This window comes from Agelaius tricolor, unplaced genomic scaffold, assembly GCF_023055355.1.
Source record: "Agelaius tricolor isolate 1412-34295 unplaced genomic scaffold, bAgeTri1.0.p SCAF_27, whole genome shotgun sequence".
Lineage (NCBI taxonomy): Eukaryota > Metazoa > Chordata > Aves > Passeriformes > Icteridae > Agelaius > Agelaius tricolor.
In genome coordinates, this window is record NW_027269287.1 from 4,525,542 (window position 1) to 4,546,036 (window position 20,495).

The window sequence follows — 20,495 nt, forward strand, 5'->3', positions numbered from 1 at the left end:
ACCTCTGAATGATACCTATATACCTATATACCTAAGAAGGTTCACCTTTCCATTCCTTTCATGAGTCCTCAAAGGCCTCTTCATATTCCACTGCAGTCCATTTCATTTCACATTCATTTAAGTGATCTGGACCCAGCCTCTCGTACTTGAGAAGCTGACAGCAGAACAACATAAAATGCAGCATTTACAAGTCACAGACAGAAAGAAAACAAATGCCTTCCTAAGACAGAAAACCTGTATGTTGTAACATGCAACTACTTTATTGCCAAAAGTGCCAAAAGTGTACATATATTTACAATAAAAGGGGACAAAATATATTAGCAGCACTTCATCCATGTTCTACTGATAGTTGTTTATAACTGAAGGCTACTGTCCTCTCATGTTAGTAGGAGTTGCTTACAGAGGTTGCCTGCTTTGACCAACTCTTCACAGCAGCTTCACAGATTGGCTAGAGGAGCCCATTTTGGGGTTACACTGGCCCTGGGGAAAAATCCACAAAATTCTAAATCAAATACGTTTCTTGAGTGCTTTGCTGATAAGGAAGAGGAAGCCTGGCTGATTACAGTTCAGCTTAGGAGCTGCTGCTGAAGAGGAGTCCAAGCTGTCTAACAGCAGATAGTCAAAATAAAGAAAAAAAAAAGAGTCTTGGGCTAGCAGCCATCTTAGCCAGAGCTAGTAGTAGAGTGTCAGGTAACATATTTTGGAAGGAACATTTCACTGTTTGGCAGTAACCCCAACAAAGTGGGCACTTCGTTTTGGCTGGTAATGTTAGTAGATGGATGCTCTGTCAATGATGATAGGATACCTGCTGCCACACATCTGTGTCAGATATACCGCTGACATTATTCAGAAATGTCCTCAGGGGAAAAGCCTGTGAACACTTCTGGTTTTGCCATTGTTGGTAACAGAATTTCTGAGATTCAGGCAATACAGGCTGAATGTTGACCCTCCTCCTCTATTTCTGCAACAGGCAAGGGAAACTCTCATCTTCTTCCCACAATCAACAACACTCCAGTGAACGTCTTGCTGGAGTCAGTTTATTCTGTAAACTTCACGATGGTGGAAGTAACTAGAAAATATTACTTTGCCATGCTAGTTAAGTTTTATAACACATCTATTTACTCCATATGACCTCTTACTGAGATTAAATAGCAACATAGGAACTAGATTCCTGATTACTAGCTAGGAAGAAAAGAGACACACTTGGAAGCCTTGCTGCAGAAATTTTAAGGGGATGTTGTCTTTCAGTGTATGGGCATAGAGTCCCTGAGAAGTTTGCCGTGAATATTTTTAGGATTAAGTGTCATCAGTTTTGAAAAGTGCAAAGGACATTATTGACATATGCAACAACAGTCAAAAGAGGTCAGTCTATTTAACAACCCAAAATGGTCATTGGTCAAGGGCTAACCTTGGACAAAGCATATGCTCTCTTCTTTCCACTGTTAAGAGTTGCAACCTCACTATGAAGCATTAGCCAAGTTTATAATGCTTCTACATAAAAGGCTTGTAGTCCATTGTCAGTCTTAGACTTTAACTAGTTTCTGAACAAAATATTCAAATTAATTCTGAAAATATGAAATTATTATCATCTTGCCATTTAACCAAAGAAAGATTTTAAGAAGCTGTAGATTTAACTTTGCTGAATAAAATATATTCACACTAGCCTTCCCTTGCTTTTGCTCACTGGAGAAAATGGTACATATGCTACCCAAAACTGGACTTGTGTTTGCTGCAAGAAAAGAAACAAAAGACAATCCTAAATGTTTCAACAAGATTTTGCTGTGGAATGTCATATTCAAGGCAAGTCTCACACCTTGGCATAAGGGGTGTTGGGTACATTTACTTCACTATACTTTGTACTTAAGACCACAGTTGAGGTGACAGAACAGTTACCACAGCAACAACACACACATAAAGCCCCAAAACTTGCGGTTTTAATCATAATTTTGCCCTTTTATGAATTTAGAAAGAAAACAAAACTGAATCTAACATGAATTTTAAAATTTTAATTTAAAAATTGAAACATTACAAATTATTTTGTTTCTGATTTATGGTATCTAGTAATGCAAATGGGCAGAACAGCATTTACAATATTAAAAAATGAGGAAAATATTTCAGTTTCATAGGTACTGAAGACATGTATCAGCACCAAGGACAACAGAGTTTGCATTCAAATAAAAAAATAAATACCATATTTTATGATTAACAAGTTTTTAATATATCCTCCTTTAGCTTTCTTTTTCTTGAAACTTACACCAACACAAGTGAATTTAAGGCTTTTCTTGGGGACAGCTAGAGTTGCCAATACTATAAATTAAAATCTTAATGACTATCTACTACTTATATCCAAAAGACTACAAATACTTCAGTTAAATCAATATTGCTACTGGTGTTCAGGTACTTCATGATATGTTAGTGGAAAACAAAAAACTGGACCAGAAGCACCAGAGCTGCTCAGGCAAATAAGCCCTGGTCTTATATTGCCTCTGGGAAAATGAATGCTGTCATGTCCAGCTTGGACAGAACAAGGTCTAGAACGTTTATCCTACTTGCAGATATAAAGCAGATGTGTACTCATATTAATTACAGGTACATAATTACCCATAATAATGTACCCATTATTAATACCCATATTAAATTTAGAGCCCTATTTCCTGCATTTACTTTCTTGTATCAAATGGTTCTGAAGCTGCTACAAAATCTAAGGCTCTAAGTCAACTGAAGCTATTTAGAGAGCTAAAATTGAAAATTTAGTAACTTATCTTTTATATGGGTAGAGGAAGAAGGGAAATTATTTATACAACTCAAGACCAAAAGTATGACAGCTGCACAACCTTTGTATGTGTTTCCATCAGCATATACTCACAGAAACATAGAATCATAGAAGGTCCTAGATAGATAGGTCCTAGCCAGACTGAAAGCTGGCTAACATCCCAATTTTCAAGAAGGGCAAGAGGAATGACCCTTGTAACCACCCACCTGTCAGTCTCACCTCAATGACTGGCAAAATCTGGAGAAGATTATTCTGTGAGTTATTGAAAAATACCTGAAGGACATCACAGTCATCATTCACAGCCAGTTCATGAGGAGAAAGTCCTTCATACAAGATTCTCCACCTCATCGATCAACGGAAGACAGTTAATGTAATCATTGTTTTGGATTTCAGTAGTCATCAATGCTGTTTTTCACAGTGTCCTGGACAAAATTTCCAGCACTCAGCTGGCTAAACACATCCTCACAAGCACATAGGTTGGGCACAGTGGGTGACAATGAATAGGGTGACATGAGACTGGTGATCTGACACCAGTGGGGTTCCACAGGGCTCCATTCCAGACCTAGTATTCTTCAATGTCTTCATAGATGACTTAGATGCAGGATTTGCAGGCATACTAAGCAGGCTTGTCAATTATAAGTATCTTGGGAGGTTGTTGTGGATCAACCTGCGCCAGATGGCAGCATCAATGAAAGCCGCTCATTAACTTCCCTCTGCAGCTAGACACAGGAGAGAAAATATAACAAAGAGTTCAGGGGTTGAGATAAGGACCAGGAGAGACCCCTCATCAAATACCATCATGGCCAAAACAGGCTCAGCTTAGGGATATTAAGTGAATTCATTACTTACAAAAAAACCCCAAAAAACAACAAACAAACAAAAAAACAACAACAACAAAAAAACCCACAAAAACAAAAACAACCAAAAAAAACCAAACCAAAAAACAAAACAAAACAAAAAACCAAAAACCCCAAACACCAGAACAAGATAATAAGAAGTAAAACAAGCCCTTAAAACCACCTTCACCCCACCCCTGCCTCCTTCTTGGCTCTATCTCCTACCCCAGCAGTGCAAGGAGACATGGAATGGGGGTTATGTTCAGTTCATCTCCTGTGGCTTGTCCTGCTGCTCAGGAAGAGGAGCCATTCCACTGATAAATCATGGGGACTCTCCCAGTTCTCCATGAACTTCTCTGACATGGCTCCATCCCACAAGCAACAGCTCCGTGCGAACTGCTGTAACGTGAGTCCATCCCACAGGCAGCTGTCTTCCCCAGACTGCTGCAGTATGGGTCACTCCTCCCTGGGGTTGAAGTCCCTCAAGGAAAGACTACTCCAGCACAGGAGCAGGGCCCCTCTCTCCACAGATCTCCCACAGGATCACAACTCCCTCCCAGACATCCCCCTGCTTTGGTGAGGGCTCTTCCATGGGCTGCAGGTGGATCTCTGCATGCCCATGGACCTCCATGGGCTGCAGGGGCACAGCTGCTTCACCATGGTCTTCATCACAACCTGCAGATGAATCTCAGCTCCAGCACCTGGTGCATCTACTCCATCTCCTTTTCCACTGACCTTATGGTCTGCATAGTTGCTCTTCTCACATGTTCTCATCCTGCTCTCCTCTGGCTGGAATTAAAACTGTTCAACAATTTTTTGTTTATCTTTCTTCTTAAATGTGTTATCACAGAGGCATTACCACCATTTCTAACTGGCCAGGCTTGGCCAGCGTGTTTATCTTTGTAGACACCAGGGATTGGCTCTGCTGAACGTGATGGAAGCTTCTAGCAGTTTCTCACAGGAGCCACCCCTGTAGCACCCCCTCCTACCAAAAACCAATGCAAAACGAATAGAAGAGGAAAGAAACTGAAGGTGTCTTGTTCAGACAAGATGGATCAATATAATGATCTTGAAAGAAGTGGCAGATCTGCAATAGAACAAAGCTGTTTTTACCATTCACTGTAGTTTCAGTGCAATAGGCTTAAAATTACTAGAAGCAAGATTTAGATTTCATATCAGGAAAGGCAAAATTAAAGATCTGATAGAATGGACAGTTAAACTTTTAATTAAATTTCACCACCTATCTGAGCAATCTTCTTACTACAAGTGTACTATTAACTCTCAGAAACATCACAAAAATGCTGATGTATATGTCTTCTTTGATTCAGCAGGTTTAATTTGTAAAACTTTATCTTTGAAAAACTGTGTTTTCTGTTTAGAAAGATGAGAGGCCTTTGGACTCTATCTGAGCATAGAATAAAAATGACTGTGTTTGGTCTGAATAGAAATCTACAGAGTGACACATCTCTTTTTGGACAATGCCCAAGGCAGGTAAAAGGAGTAATACCAGTGCAAACATATTCCGCATGAAATCTCCCAAGGTTCAAAATATGGCAATTAGACCTTTCAATAATGTAATCTCTTGAAGAAGTTTCTTCAAGATTCTTCATAAATGCCATTTACCTTACCTACAGGCTTTTGGCTGGATTTATTTTCTTTTTTTAAGAAAAAGCTGTGGAATAATAAAGAATTTGTTTCTTAAAAATTAGTATTTCTTTATACAATGCATGATCCAGTCAGCTGGTGAACTGAAACTAACTTTTCTTTAAAATATGAACAATTAAATGCTTGGGTAAGAATGTGTACTTTTTCACCCTCTGTCTTTATGGACCAAATTTTCTGAAGCTAATATGAATGAATGTTTGTTTCTATTAAACAAGATGAAGCTTAGGAAAGAAAATTGATAAACAAAGTGCCCATATACCTAGATTGATACAAATAGGTATCAAAAGGAACTGGCATAACTCAGACTACACCAACATCCAACCTGAGTTGTGCTGGATGCAACCTCATTCCCATCCCATCTGCCCTTTCACTGGCCAAGAGAGACATCAGCATCTCCCACTCTGCTGCCCCTCTAGCCCACTGCCTTCTCTTTTCCAAGATGAACAAAGCAGCAGTTCCCTGTCCTTTTCATATTATGGTGCTCAAAACAGAGCAGAGTGGGACAAGCCCCTCCCTTGCCCTTGCCCAGATGCATCCCAGGACACAGCTGACCCTCCCCAAACTGCTGCAGTATGGGTCACTCCTCCCTGGGGTTGAAGTCCCTCAAGGAAAGGCTACCGGCTGCCAGGGCACTGCTGACTCCTTTTCAACTTGCCATTAACTCAAATCCTCAGATATCCTTCTGCAGGGCTGCTCTTCAGCCTCTTGTCCCCCAGTTTGTCTGTATTATTATCTCATTTCATTTGGAGAATCCAGCTCTTTGCTCTTTATTAAATTTCATACATCTGGTGATTATCCTGCTCCATAGTCTAATCAGATCTGTAAGGTCTCTCTACCCTTGAGGGAGCTCACAGCTCCTCCTAGATTAGTTGCAACAGCAAATTTACTTACTGTGCATTTGATTCATATGTCCACACTTAGGAAAACATTATATATTGCATTTTATACAAAGCATACTGTCTTAAGTATTGAAAAGGCTTATGTGAAACATATAGGCTCCTACTTTCCCAGCTGAAGAAAGCAGGAAATCACACACAAAAGATTTCATGATTTAAGAACCTTCTCTGTATCTTGTAGTAAAATCTTAAACTTATCCAACCATCCTGATAATACCTTGAAGAAATCTTCTTGTTTTATAATTTCTTAAAATAAGAATGTTTCAAGATGGAAAGTAAATAGCATGCAAGCCACTTGGAAATGACGAGTAATTATGGACAGAGAAAAATCACACAAAAACCTCATCAGAGGACACCACCCCAGAGCATTGGATCAATTCTGCAGAGGTTTAACAGTTAACAGTTTGAAATACCGTCATCAGTAGTACCATGAAACAAGACACCTGTGTCAAACAGAAGTCTATTCTGAAACTATGAAGCAGTCCACTCATACTGGGTCTATTGAGACTGAAGTTTTTCAGCTGGCTTAAATATTAAAAGATTGCTCCTGGCTCTTACTGGTCAACACAAAAAAAAAAAAAAAAGTTTTCTGCCTCTTCAGTCACATGGATTTCTCGTGCTCGTGCTTGGACCCCTTCATGGTATCCCAGGGTGCCTGCTTCATTATCCTATCAATGCACTGAACTAATATATTCAGACTTGATCAGGAACTACATATTCTTGTACAAGCTGTGCCTCAAATTACAGTAGTGAAGGAAAAAATCACAAAGCCCTAACATACAGTAATAGATATGCTGTGATAGCCTTAATACTGTAAAACTTGTAAAAGTATCTTTAAACACTATTCTTTTTTCAATCTTCCAAGATTCTTCTCCACATTCCATCTTCTGTCTTCAGAAATTCAAGTTATAAAAGAAATCTAGTCTCTCTCCCAGTTTATTTCTCATTAAACTTGGGCTATCTTCTATCTTCAAGGAGTTTTACATCAGCAGATCACCTCACATTTTTTACTAGCCTATTAATATTTTAGTTCAAATGGAGATAAAATTTTCCATACACAGCTACTTAGTTACACATTTCACAATTACTTGTCTTTATCTTTTTTTAAGTGATAAATAAGCTTGAAATAAACTTCAGTTCAGTTTATGTATGGGTCAGTTACTGGCCTCTGTAGTGGCATATTCTTTCCCAAATTTTTGAAAGTATGTTAGAACAGCTCTAAGAACAGCTTTTCAGAAGTAGTTGGAAATGGTACTGATGGTGTTACACCTATCAACAAGGGCTGTACATAACTCACAGCTGCAATTTCCAACCGTTAAGACCAAGATATACAAAACCATTATTATTTTCTAATGAGTGTCTGCAAATACAATGAGAACCAATTCAGCTACTTAAATTAGATACAAGCTGAGTAAGGCCAAGGAAGCTTGATCCATCAACCACATGGTATAGGACATATCAGAAATCAAAACTGTTCTAAAACTTAATACCAGTCATATGATTGCTTTACAGATCGTTTTCCTGTAAATAGAGCCTCATAATTTTGAAGGCATGGGTGAAAGAAGCCTATATAAAATTTTTGAGAAAATTTGTGGCTGGTTTTATTTTTCCATCAGAAAATTTGTTTGGAAACATAAATAATCTGCTCCATTTTATTTTTTTCTGCAGGAAAACATCAAGGTTTACCTGCAGCATATACAAGAGTTTAAAGATTGATTGCATTTCCAATGATTTTAACTTGCTTAAACAGTTCAAATATCTGTGCATAACAAGGATAACACCTCTTCAGAGTGGCTCAAAGCCTATAAAGATGCTACAGGTTTGAATTCTAGGATGTCAGGAAGACAGTCTATACTTCTGAAAGATTTCAATTATGTGTAGTTTAACATTGATGTTCCCCTCTATATATGGAAACAGCATACTTTGCCTTCTATCATTTACGGTTCTCTCACCTGCAGTCTACAACCAAGTTATTCTTTACTATGTCTCCAGATTCCTCAACTAAGCAGTTCCAAGAATTAGTGTTGTATTTCCATTTCAGTTTTATCTTTACATATAAGCAGAAAAAGTTAGGTACATCAGGAAGCAAAATAAAAACTTACATTTATTATAAATACAATCTATTTCCTAGCTGTATGTGGCATGTGGGCAGCTGTAGGTGAAAATTATCTTGGGAGGCTGATTTGACCTCATCTGAGCTATTATTAGTGCAGTAAGAAGGTTTCAATATAACAGATCAGCTGGCAGAAATAAAGAAAATCTACAGCAGACTCCCTTCCCACCCTATCACTGTTGAAATGACGTCAAAGAAAAGTACTCCAATTTTGTTCAAATACCAAGAGGTGAAGAATCGGGAAAAATTATTCCTCTTTCTCTGTAACCCATAACTCAGGCACTTTTAGGATACATTGTCACGCACACCAATACTGCTGTAGAAAGCTTATGCCTTGAAATATATAAGGAATTAGCAAAAAATTACACATTAATTCTAAACTAGAATTTGAACATTTTGTCTACATTATTAAGATTATGGTGGAAACTGCAACACATTTAAAAAAGTGTATCTTCCAGGTCTTAAAGACTGTTCTAATTTTTATGGCACCAGCCAAAAACTAAACATAACTGCTCTATGTCGACTACATTCATGAAAGTACTACCCCACATTTCAGTAACAGCTGCTTCTGATGTCAGTGTTTCATTTTAGAGTTACAGAATATTTAGAATTTTCCCAAAGGCTTATCTCTGCTTCACTACAGGTCTGAATATTGACATCACACAGCAAGATCCTAAAGTCACTGAGCCACATCTGTTCACACAAGTTGAAGACAGATCTCACAAAAAATTAACTCAACAGTTGCAATCAGGAGTCTCAACAGCAAGAAGATGTTGCAATACCATGTTTTACATAATTATATTAATATCCCAAGTATTAAATTGTATAGTGTTGGAGCATCACACTAAATGCTAGGAGCACTGTAAACACATTTTATTTTTTCACTGAAGTTTACATGAACAAAATATGTTAATTCATTTGTTTAAATTCTCAACACAGAAGGCAGTATAAGTTTAGCTTTTTATTGGTAAACAATAAATCATCTTCTCAATTAAAATCATGTTCTAACAATTCTGAGAAGTTCCATGGTGGCTTTATTTACTTACAATTTAATATCAGAAGAAAATATTAACATTCCAGGTTACTGTGGAAAAAAAGGGTATACCACGCTTAATGGCATACAAGACTTCTAACAAGCAAAAAATACCCTGTTTTACAAGTAATCTCCATTTTAAATAGGTTTTTATCTTATCACAGTTAGTACTCTCTCCCCGTAGGCTATATATTGAGAATCTCTATATACAAAAAGATACAACAAATTGATACATTACTTATTGCAAGATATTAAGGATGCCATAAAATACACAAATTAAATTAGTTCCCCCCCACTTGCATACCCTCTTGCTTCTTATTTCTCCCATGAAGCAGTCTCCTTCTCTGGTTCTAAGATTAAGTTCTTTCATTGAAAGGCACGTACTTCTCTACAATAGAAGAAACAGATGCATTAATCTGAATGCCCTGTTTCAAGGTGAATTTCGCCTACATTTTTAAAGATGACACATTATGAAAGAACCCAGAGAGACATGACATTTTATTATTAAATTTGACTGGAAAAACTCATAGTTACCATATTATGGTGAAGCGAAGTACCATAAACCTGCATTCATTTAACCTTTCCAAATAGAGAGAAAACTCATTTACAAAAATAAAAAGGGATTTACCATGATGAATATATTTTTGAACCCTCACGGCTCCTGAGTTCCTACTGAAACTCTGGCAAGTCTTAGTAGCATTTCAGTTATGGAATACTATAAATAAATAGAGTAAATTCCTCTCCTTGTGCCTTGCAGCACTGAGCAAGTAGGTTCTATGTGAAGTCATTCAATGAGGATTGTAAACTAGTAGTGTGATATAATTTTGAAAAACAAAGATGTGATAATAGTATACTGTTCCTCCATTAGCACATATGTAAAGTTGTATTCAAGAGACCAAAGGCTAGAATTTCATACTTGGGCATTTAATAGTAAGCTATTGAGCAAACTGGCTAAAACCTACTGTTTTGGTAAACTGTCCCAAACAGAAGCAGCACAGAGACTAGTAACGTGGATGATGATGATAGTGGGAGTACACTTAAATTGTGTCTGTGTTACATCTGAGGGCATTGGGGACCTTTTTTCATACAGCTCTGAAAAAAAACAGCAACCCTTGAAAGCAGTAATGTACCTGGACACCAGTATACTAACATTACCATGGTGATTTTTAGGAGAGAAGCCAGTTTCTCTACCTAGTCCTGCAAAGGGTCTAATGTTAACAGCTAACCCAAAATAAGCCTACAGGGACTTCTAATATATTTTGTAGAGTATTACCTTAAAAAAAGCTTAATATTTTCAAGCAAGAAAAATGAAAGCAGACTGGGTGCCAGTACAGTCTTTTAACAGGTCACAAAGAAATTAGGAAAAAAGACATCTTTTATATATAAAACAATACTTTTATATATATACACCAAAACTTGACTACTTTGATGTCACTAACAAATATAAATTAACATGGAGATAAGAATTTCCTGTAACTGCTTTGTTTTTTTGGTGCCTTCCATTATAAGTTGCAAGGGAAATAAGCACTAAATCAGCTCAACTGTTGAGTCTATGTAAAGTAAAACTGCAACTGTTCTTTACTTAACAAAGCACTAAACTCAAAAAAGTTTTGTTTACTAAAAGCCTCTCTTCCTTGTTCCCAGGTTCCAGGCCTAACTATATATTTAAGCTACCTTAAAAAAACCCAATCAACCATACCTCTGTATTACTATAAATGTCAGAACAAAGTGTAATGACATCTCCCAAGAATATGTGAGTATCATTTTCATGATGCTGTCCTCAGCATCAAGTTGTCTTTGCTTACTTAGGCATTTTGTATTCCCTTTGGCCATTGTGCTTAAGCAGTAATGTGAAGACTGATTACTAAGCTTCAGTTCAGATGCAAACAAGTTGAAACAAGGGTGTAATAAATTACCTTTATAAGGTCCTTTCCCAATCAAGATTAAAAAAATAAAATAATTCAAGTACTCTAGTTTTCAAACTATCCTCCCAGCAATGATGGATGTATCTTTGCAAAGTTAGGACACCATTTATCAAGCTGCTCTACAGAGATTTGTGGAGTAAATTCACATTGTTCAGCACTGCTTTCATCCTACCCATGAACACTATTTAAAAAAAAAAGTAGCTCTTAAAATTTCGAGCTTCTCCCCATAAAAGAGAACACAGGAAGATATCAATATACAAAAAAAGAGAAAATTCACCATCTTCACTGAATCTAACTGAAGTCCTTGTTTTCCTGAGTTCCCAGTATCAAAACAAGAACTGCAATAATTTAGGCACAAACTTTCAGAGCACTATTGAAACAACAATTTAGATATTTCTACTATGAAGTACTTCAACAAATTTTTCTTCTCCTTCAAAATGAAGTGTTTAGGGAAACAGGAAGGCAGAAAAATCAGAAATAGGCCCTCTGAAAGTTATAATTGTGTAATACTGTTTGTTAATGATGACTACCTAGATTATCATTTTACTTCCTGCTAAAAAATATAGTCGATACTCTTATAAATAAGCATTTATAAAGAGTATCACCTTAACTTGTCATCAAATACCTTAACGTTAACAAGTATGCTGAATTACAACAGAAGCTAAAAGATTTAAGGAAGACATTGAGGGAATTCTTGGATATAATGTGACAATTACCTATTATATTTTACATATGTGTGTGTGTATACATATATATATATATATATATATATATATATATATATATATATATATATATATATGTACTGGAACAAGACTAGTAACAAAGGGTAATGGTAAATGTCACATAATTCTAAAATGCAGAGGAATGCTAAGTACTAGCATTAAAATAGCTAGATACTCTAGCTATTTTAATCTATTGTATGGGAGAGAAAAAAACGAGAGAGGCTTCGACTTATGAAAAAAATTAAATCAGAAAGATTCCCATTAAGGTGACAAGTTAAAGAAGACTGAACATTTCTCTTCAAGTGCCAGAACCGCATGCAAATTTCCTCCTGATAAACTGTAGAACACCTGACTTACTACTCCAATACTTTTAATTCGAGACATCATGTATTGCATTTATCAAACTTGCCTGAGATTTGAATCTGATTCCACATTAAGCAGTGTGAATCAATTACTTGCTGTGACTGGAAGAACTCACCTGATCTCTTCTGATACTTGACAATAGTCAAGTAGCCCTTACTATGAACAATGACAATCCCATCAATTATTTTTACTGCATCTTCACAAATATAATGTGATGGCATTACTCAATAAGGGAAAAATTTAAGTATAAATTGCATAAATTTAAATTTTAATTTATCATGTTTAAGGACACTAAGAAAACAGAATGAAAGTTCAAAAAAAATTTGGTTTTGGAAGTTCAAACAAAATGCAACAAAATTTTCCTGTATCTACAAAGTTTCTGAGAATAGCTTAAGAATATGAATCTTTCAGTGCAGCAGTACCAAATGTAAAATCTGGTGCAGGATCATCATCAACTAACTGCTGACTACTTTAGCCATAAGAAAGCAGAATGAAGCAAAGCTGCTTGAAGCACAACTCATAGGTGAAAATACACAGGAAAAACTGAGGAGCATTTAAATTAGGGAAAAAAAAAAGAAAAGAGAAAGATAAAAGCATAAAAGCTAGTTGTTGACTTAACATTAACTTCAATGACACTATTTGTAACAAAAATATCCTACCTTCCTCTTCATTTCTCTGGAACTCACATGTTGAAGACAAATGGTGTTTATCTTCTTGCCCACTAAATTCTTGCCCATTTAAAATTCAAGTCATCTTGACATCCCTTCTCCAACTATGCATATGAAACACAGTAGTGAGCTTTCTCAGTGAAACTGCTCATCACCCACACACCTTCACTTCTACGGCTAGAAGTACATTCAGGTTCCAAATACAAACCTTCGAGGATGGCTGGCATCGAATAGTGTTGTATCATCATCATCATCATCTTGTTCTAATGGGGTCAGCTCCATGTTTTCTATGTTCATATCCAAAACTCCGTATCTTCGGGTTTTTCTATTTTGCCTTCTGAGCCTGAAAAGTATTTTAGAACATTCAAGTAATGTAAATCTCTTGCTACTTTCTGATCCAATAATGTAAAATACTGTTATATTGATAATTAGTGTAAGTTTTCTAAAACCTACGATAAGCGTACACTCTTAGCTCTATGAAATTCAGAGGTCGGACAATTTTAAGTGTCAACAGTTTACATGAAATTATTAAGACCACTAAGAGTGTCATCTGTAGTTTTGTACAGGATTAACGTAGTGAATATAAAATGGCACTTAGCATCTAAATATAAGAGCCACATAAAAAAAATATGCAAAAGCATACTTCAAACATACTTCTACTAAGAAAAAAAATGCCTTGCTACATATTCTCTATGTATCTTACACATCTGTAAATAATAGCAGATCAAATCAGGTAGAAACCAAACACAGCTATACAGCAAACCTATAACTTGTAACACAAGTAATGGCTGACACTAGAAATTTTTATTATAATTTGTGAAACTTTTTATAGATATCAAGTTTTAAAAATTGTCTATAATTACACTTTAAATAAGACAGATTTTGTAGAGTCAATGTCTTGTCTGCTTCACAAAGTATGGAAGGAAGAGGCGGTAACTCATGTTCCAGGATTAAGGCACAGTGCTTATCATAGACAAGCAGACTCTGTGCATCTGCTTTTCTCACTCTCCACAGTTTTGCTGCATGGGCCTGGGTCCCATGTGCATCAGCCACACAATGGACCATTCCATTTGACTTTCAAGAACTACTCTTTAACTCATGGAACAAGCCTTGCTCAAGTTCTGGAACTCAGACCAGAAGCCACTCACCAAACACTGTGCAAAGACATCTGTTTACAGAATGCTGACAGAGTCCTTTTCAGTAACTGGCTAACAACCACATGAAAGCTATAGGACTTAAAAAAAAAGGAAATAATTTGTGTCTAGGTACTTAGTGCTAAACACAAAGGTGGTAATAGGTCTTTCATTTAGAAAATCCAGAATCTGCAACCCCAAGCTAGGTGCCTACCAAACATGTTTACAACATTCAGGAACTTCAACACCGAATATTTCTAAGCGAATATAAAAAAAATTACTAATATATTACGATATTATAGTATTGTTGTAATACTACGTATAATACATTATATTATTGTATACTGTGCATAGTGACTTCTCTGTCCCACATTTAGGCACCATTTTACCTATCTTGTAAGAGATATCAAATACAATACTGAGATTCTCAGCTTCCAATCCTGTCCCGAAACTCCAGTGTACTTACACAATTTGTTTAAACACCTACCTTGAAAGAACACACAACAGCATTCAATCTTGGTTTATCTTTTCACTATACTCCAAAGTATAAAATATATCTCCTTTTGGAACTGAGAAGTAAATGTAACCTTCTAAGAATGGGAAAGAGATAAAGCACGTACCATTCTTCAAAGTTCCCAAATTTCTAATGTTATAAGAAATAATCAACATGGCCATTTCCTCCACTCTCAATTGACATGAAAATGCAGCAACCGTTATCCCAGGCATTTAACTGCTTTAGACCAGAACAAAATACCCAGCTTTTTCATTTAAAGCTGACTACTACCAAAACAAAAAATTTCACCTTTCAGTTCAAGACAAAGTCCCTTCCATGTTCTTCATTTATTTCATCTGTTCTTTATTCCTCAACATAGAAAGAAGTTGTACACTACAAAGCACCAAGTAGAATAAAATTCTAAAACTTTTGAGATGACAGTATGATGAAAAATAGAGTTGTTTTTTACATATTGTGCCTTTTGGTTTTCACTAAAGTAGAAGTTAAGCAATTGGAACTAGGACAAGCATTGTGGATATCCTAGCAGATAAGAAACTATTTTAAACACACACACAAAAAAAGAAATTAAGAAGAGGTAGTACATGCTACTCATACAGTCAGTATTTCTGTCAATCTCACTTTACATTTTACTTTTTTCCCTTAATGGGTTAAAATGGAAAGGGAGTAGCTACTGTGATTTTAGAGTGACCTAAGAATGTCTAGAAACATTTTATTTGCAGAAAATGCAAATAAAACTTATCACAAAGCTGGCACAGATTTTAGATTCAAGCAAATCCTGTTAAAAAGATACACACTAATTACTTGAGACTCAAACCCTTCTCTATCTAAGAAGTAGTTTAAAAACTACAGCAACAGGAATACTGGAAATGCTTATGCAACATGCATGTATGCTCACAGCCATGACTCTAAAGCAATGTCCTGAGTGTTAACAAAAGACCTTCTACTCTGTGACTGTCAACTGTTCAGTTGGAAGGGACCTACAATTACTATCAAGTCAACTGCCTGATCAACCCAAAATTTAAAGCATAATACCATGGGTATTGTCCAAATGCATCTTAAACACTGATCCATCCCCTTTCTAAGAAGCTTGTTCCGGTCACTGACCACCCTACCAGTAAAAAAATGCTTCCTAACGTCCAATTTATACCTCTCTTGGTTCAACTATGAATCATTCCCATGCATCCTATAGCTGGATCTCAGCAAGAAGGGATAAGCATCTCCTTCCTCAGGGACCAATGGAACCTCAGGGAGCAATGAGGTTACCCCTCAGGCCTTTTCTACTCCAAAGTAGACCAACTCAATTCTCAGCCGCTCCTCAACAGGACAGGCCTTCCAACTCTTCAATCAGCTTGGTTCCCCAGTCTGGTTGTATTCATGTGCCTTAGTGTGCTTCTTACTGCACACTGTTACTCACAAGAAGGCCATGACAATGTTGAATGACACTATTGTCCACTAAAGTTGGACAATCTCCTCTCTTGATTGTTTGGCTGTGCTTTGTGAGAACCACCTAAGGGTGAAGTTGTCCTCTTGGCTGCCAGGGCACATGTTGGCTCATACTGAGCTTGCTGTCAACCAGCACCCTGAGATCCCTCTATGCATGGCTGCTCTGCAGTTGCTTCTCTCCCACATAAAACTAGTGTCCTGTGTTTGTTCTTTTTATACGTCCTGCCACTGGTGATTGCCCAATGCGCCAATCTATCTAGATCGCTATGCAAGGCCTCTCCCACCTTGCAAGAGCCTACTGCACCTCCCAGTTTGGTGTCATCCGCAAAGTTGCTAATGGCCAATTCAACTCCTGTCTCCAGATAAGAGCACTGAGCAAAGCTGGCCCTAGAACTGAGCCCTGAGGAGCTACACTGGTAACTGGGCACCAGCCTGATGCACTCCTCCTCACTACAACCCTATGAGCCCTGTCATTCAACTGTCTCTTCTACCAGTGCACCACAAATTTACTCACCCCACAGCTGCAGAGCTTGTCCAGAAGGATACTGTGAAGAACAGCACCAAAAGCCTTACTAAAATCCAGAAACGCTACACTCACTTTCTTCCCTTCATCCACTGGGCTGGCAGCTTGATAGAAAGTTTGCGAAAAGTTTTTATGTCTTACAACAAGATATGTCTTCATGCCAAGGAAACCTATCCAAAAAAATGGGTCATTTGCACTTAATCCTTATATTTCTTATACAACCACTGCAAGAACATTTCAGCTACAAGTTCAAATTCAAAAACATACACTTTACCTATTCCAAAGTTCAGAAGCAAGATGCCACAGAATTACAGAATAATGTTAATAAAGTAAAGCTTCCAGTTTACAGTAGTACCCTAGAAGGCAGCACTCCAGTTGCAAATGCAGAACAGCATCCTACTGCCAAAACCAGAATATCAAGTAACTACCACTTATCCAGAAAATAATGGCAATAGATGATCATTTTCCTCTCCAGCTCCTGCAATGACAGACTTTTATGTATTTATTTATTTGGCCTTTCCATAGTACTACTCACATCTCCAAATCCAACAGGCTGGTGTTACAAGACACACTAACAGTGGTAAGTGCCCTCAAGGCTTTTCAAGAGTGATTTGCAAGATGCATGGAACAATCAAAATATCCTAGTTTACTTGGACTGCATATCTTAGTACATGACATACACAAAGCAGTCCTTCAACTGCCTTTCTAAACTAAATGATGCAGATATTAGACACAATGGGTATATCTAAATGTAATGAAAAGTACATGGAGAACTTGCTCCATAACTGAGGTGCTTTAGGCATAATCATACATTTGGGCATTGCTCTGAAGAATTCAAGTTATTAAAGCATGAGAGAGAGAAGTTAAACTACCTGGACAAAAAAAAATACAGGGACAAACACTGTGCAAATCACATCAAGCTATGTGGAGAGTATTTTCCATGAGAAATGGAAAGGCAGCTAAGTGGTAGCAAGATTCATAAGCTTTCTTTAAAAGACACAAAATAGGTTAATTTAACTGTGAAAGAAAGCATAGAAGAAAAATGTTTACTGACAAAGTAGGGGAGGACAACTTTGGTAGTTTAGCGAAACAGAAGTTTGCAAACCGGTCAAAAATCACTCTAAGAACAAACAAAATAAATTCATGTGGGCTGATGGATGCCAGCAGTGACAAGTCCACCCGGAGGGCACAGGACGGAGACGGGAAAGGTCCAACAATGATGCGCGATTCTCGGTGACGTGACCGGAGCAGACTGAGCTGCTCCCCGCCCACACCGGGGAGGCGGTACCGGGAGCTTCCCAGTGCAGTCGGGCGCTACTAACCGGCACCTCAGGAGGCGCGGGGCCGACACGCTCCGCAGGCCCTGCCGCGTAACGGCGGCCCCCGCACCCACACGCCCGCTCACCGCCCTCACCGCACGGTCCGGATCACGAAGTAGACGATGAGGGCGGCGCTGGCCAGAACCAGCACGGACAGGGCGCGCTGGGTCATGGGCTGGCCCTGCTCGGGCGGCGCCGACACCTCGGCCAGGCGGCTGCTGCTGCTACTACTGTTGCTGCTGCTCCGCGTGGAGGCCCCGCCGGCCGCCTCCATTGGGCGTGGGGAAGCGGTGCCGGCGTCCCGAGGGCGAGGGGCCGCAGCCTCCGCGCAGCGGGCGGCCTCCAGCAGCACCAGCAACACCAGCAGCGGCCCCACCAAGAGCCGCGGCAGCGCCGGCGACCGCATCTCCCCCTGCCTCCCGCCCAGTACGGCCGCGTAGTGCGGCTGGGCCCCGCCGCCGTCAGTGAGGCCGCCGGAAGCGGAAGCTTCTCCACTCCCTCTCCGTGTCGCCACATTTCTTTCGTGGGCCTCCCCCGTTTTTCTCTGGATGGTCAGTAGCGCTTGGGCGCGAGTGAGGGGCTACTTCGAATGTAACAAATTTAAGGCGGGATAGTTGTTTTTTTTTTTAAACAGTCCTCTGTTTTAGCCTGATTCTATGTACAAAAGAACCGAAATTTTATAACTGACTTTAGTGAAAGCAGAAATGTTAAAGAAACTTCCCAGTGTGACCATTTATGAGACTCACTGGCAGCCACTTCCCAATGCCGCCTTCAGATGGGCGGCTCCAGTGACCCGATGTGTCCTCGCTTATCTCCCCACATACCCCACTCACGCAATCAGACTGGATTTCCCACAGCAGTCTCAGATGTCTTGTTTGTTGACGGTGCAGGACCTGGTCCTCCGATGCTACCGAGCTACCTGCAGCAGACACATTCCTCAACAATAAAGCAAAAGAGTGGTTTGGAAAGTGTCCTGAAAACTCTTAATTTTTGCTTCAGCTGTGGTTCAGTGGTGGAAAGATCAGGAAAGGTCTAGACGGACGACAACTGAAGGTGATGGAGCAGTCTGTATTACAAAGCCAATGAACATGGATGACAAGACCCTGACTTAGGGTGATGCTACAGAGTAACTCTCCAGGAATTTTATTCCTCATGTATCTCATTGTTCCTCAACTAAATGCTGTCCCAATAGAATAGAATCCTTTAGCTGCTAGAATGCATTATAAGATTCTTTTATTGGCTTGGTTGGTTGGTTGGTTGGTTTGTTACTGTATACTTCAAGATACTGTATACTGCAAAGATTTCAGGGGTATAGTGTGCCTACAGAATGAGAACTCCATATTGGTGGTCAGCTCTTTGACATTTGTCACTCTGTGAAAGGGAATGTATAAAATGCCAGAGTAGCAAAGAAGCCTTGTGCAGATATATATCTGCAGTTGAAGTAACGGGCAACAACCAGATTTTGTTCAGAAGCAGAGTCTTTATCCCAGTGGCCTTAAACTTAACAGTGTATCAATTATATTGGGTCATATAAAATGACATATAGATACTGTGAAAATAGTGATTAGTTTACTTACTAACAAATTAACAAGTTTAACGTTGCATTAACTGAGAAAACAGATTCAAGGTCTTGTGTCACACAATTAGTGTGAATTTGGAAACTGTAAAACTGATTTAAGTAGCATGTGAGACATTAAACTATCACATGTCTCCCCCTTGAAAAATGGCAGGCCTTTAATGGGAATAATGTTTCAGTTTATATGAACAACAGATTTTGCTGAAGGTGCTGTAGGGATGGAACATGTGAATAAGCTTCTGTGATAGCTTTTTACAAGGTTTATGACTTCAACAGAGCTTGACTGATTCAGGTCCTCCCACTGCCCATATATATCACCCTGCTTCTATCCTATTAATTACCGTGAGATATATTTTCTCTTGACAAGTCCAAGCAACTTATTTGCAGCAGAGGGACATACAACAGAGGAAAGTGTTACATTCAAAAGAAATATTCTTCTTAGAAAGACAGTCACTGATGTTAAATTGTCCTATAGAAATGTCCTTGATGCATGGACTGTGTAAAGTCTAACAGTGCTGGGGGTTGCTCACTTAGGATGATAGAATGACATACAGTGTTGTAAACTGCATGTCAGATGCACAGCATTAGGGGAAAAGAAAAGAGGATTGCCTTGGTCAGTAAAAATTGTGGCAGGACAATATTAGTGTTTTAAAATGCCCTCTTGGCAAAACTACCTTCCTTAAAACCAAGGGTTCTAGTGCTGTGTGGGGAAAGTTGTTTTTTGAAAGTTTTTTTTTCCCAAATCAGAAGCTAGTGCTCTTAATAATCAGATTAAGATAGCCTTTGAGTTTTCAGATAGAAACTAAAAACGTAGAGCAATTTATGTTCTTTATTTTGAAACAAAAAATTAATGAAGTCCTTGAATATTTGTTTGTTTCTTTAGTGTGGGGGAGGGTTGGGGGTTATTTAATAATTGAAATGCATAGATTTGTTCAGTATTCAAGTCAGGTATAAATACAAAACACTTGTATCCAAAAAAATTGAATGCAA

The 20,495-nt window shown here is 38.3% G+C and overlaps 1 protein-coding gene across 1 annotated transcript; it reads right to left on the reverse strand.

Annotated features, from left to right (window-relative positions):
- Positions 1-9,135: 9,135 nt before the first annotated feature.
- Positions 9,136-18,416, reverse strand: FAM174A (family with sequence similarity 174 member A). Its single transcript, XM_071448553.1, has 3 exons — positions 18,025-18,416; positions 13,206-13,340; positions 9,136-9,704 (listed from the first exon to the last, which is right to left on the reverse strand). Exons 1-3 carry the CDS (start codon positions 18,333-18,335, stop codon positions 9,683-9,685), a joined length of 468 nt encoding a protein of 155 aa, XP_071304654.1. The 5' UTR covers positions 18,336-18,416; the 3' UTR covers positions 9,136-9,682.
- Between the last annotated feature and the right edge of the window lie 2,079 nt (positions 18,417-20,495).

Excerpts from the sequence above, each read along its gene's own strand:
- FAM174A (XM_071448553.1), bottom strand. The coding sequence starts at position 18,335 with ATGCGGTCGCCGGCGCTGCCGCGGCTCTTGGTGGGGCCGCTGCTGGTG. Across the intron at positions 13,341-18,024 it reads TTCGTGATCCGGACCGTGCG|GCTCAGAAGGCAAAATAGAA; the intron begins GTGAGGGCGGTG and ends AATACTTTTCAG. Across the intron at positions 9,705-13,205 it reads GATGCCAGCCATCCTCGAAG|AGAAGTACGTGCCTTTCAAT; the intron begins GTTTGTATTTGG and ends CTTCTATTGTAG.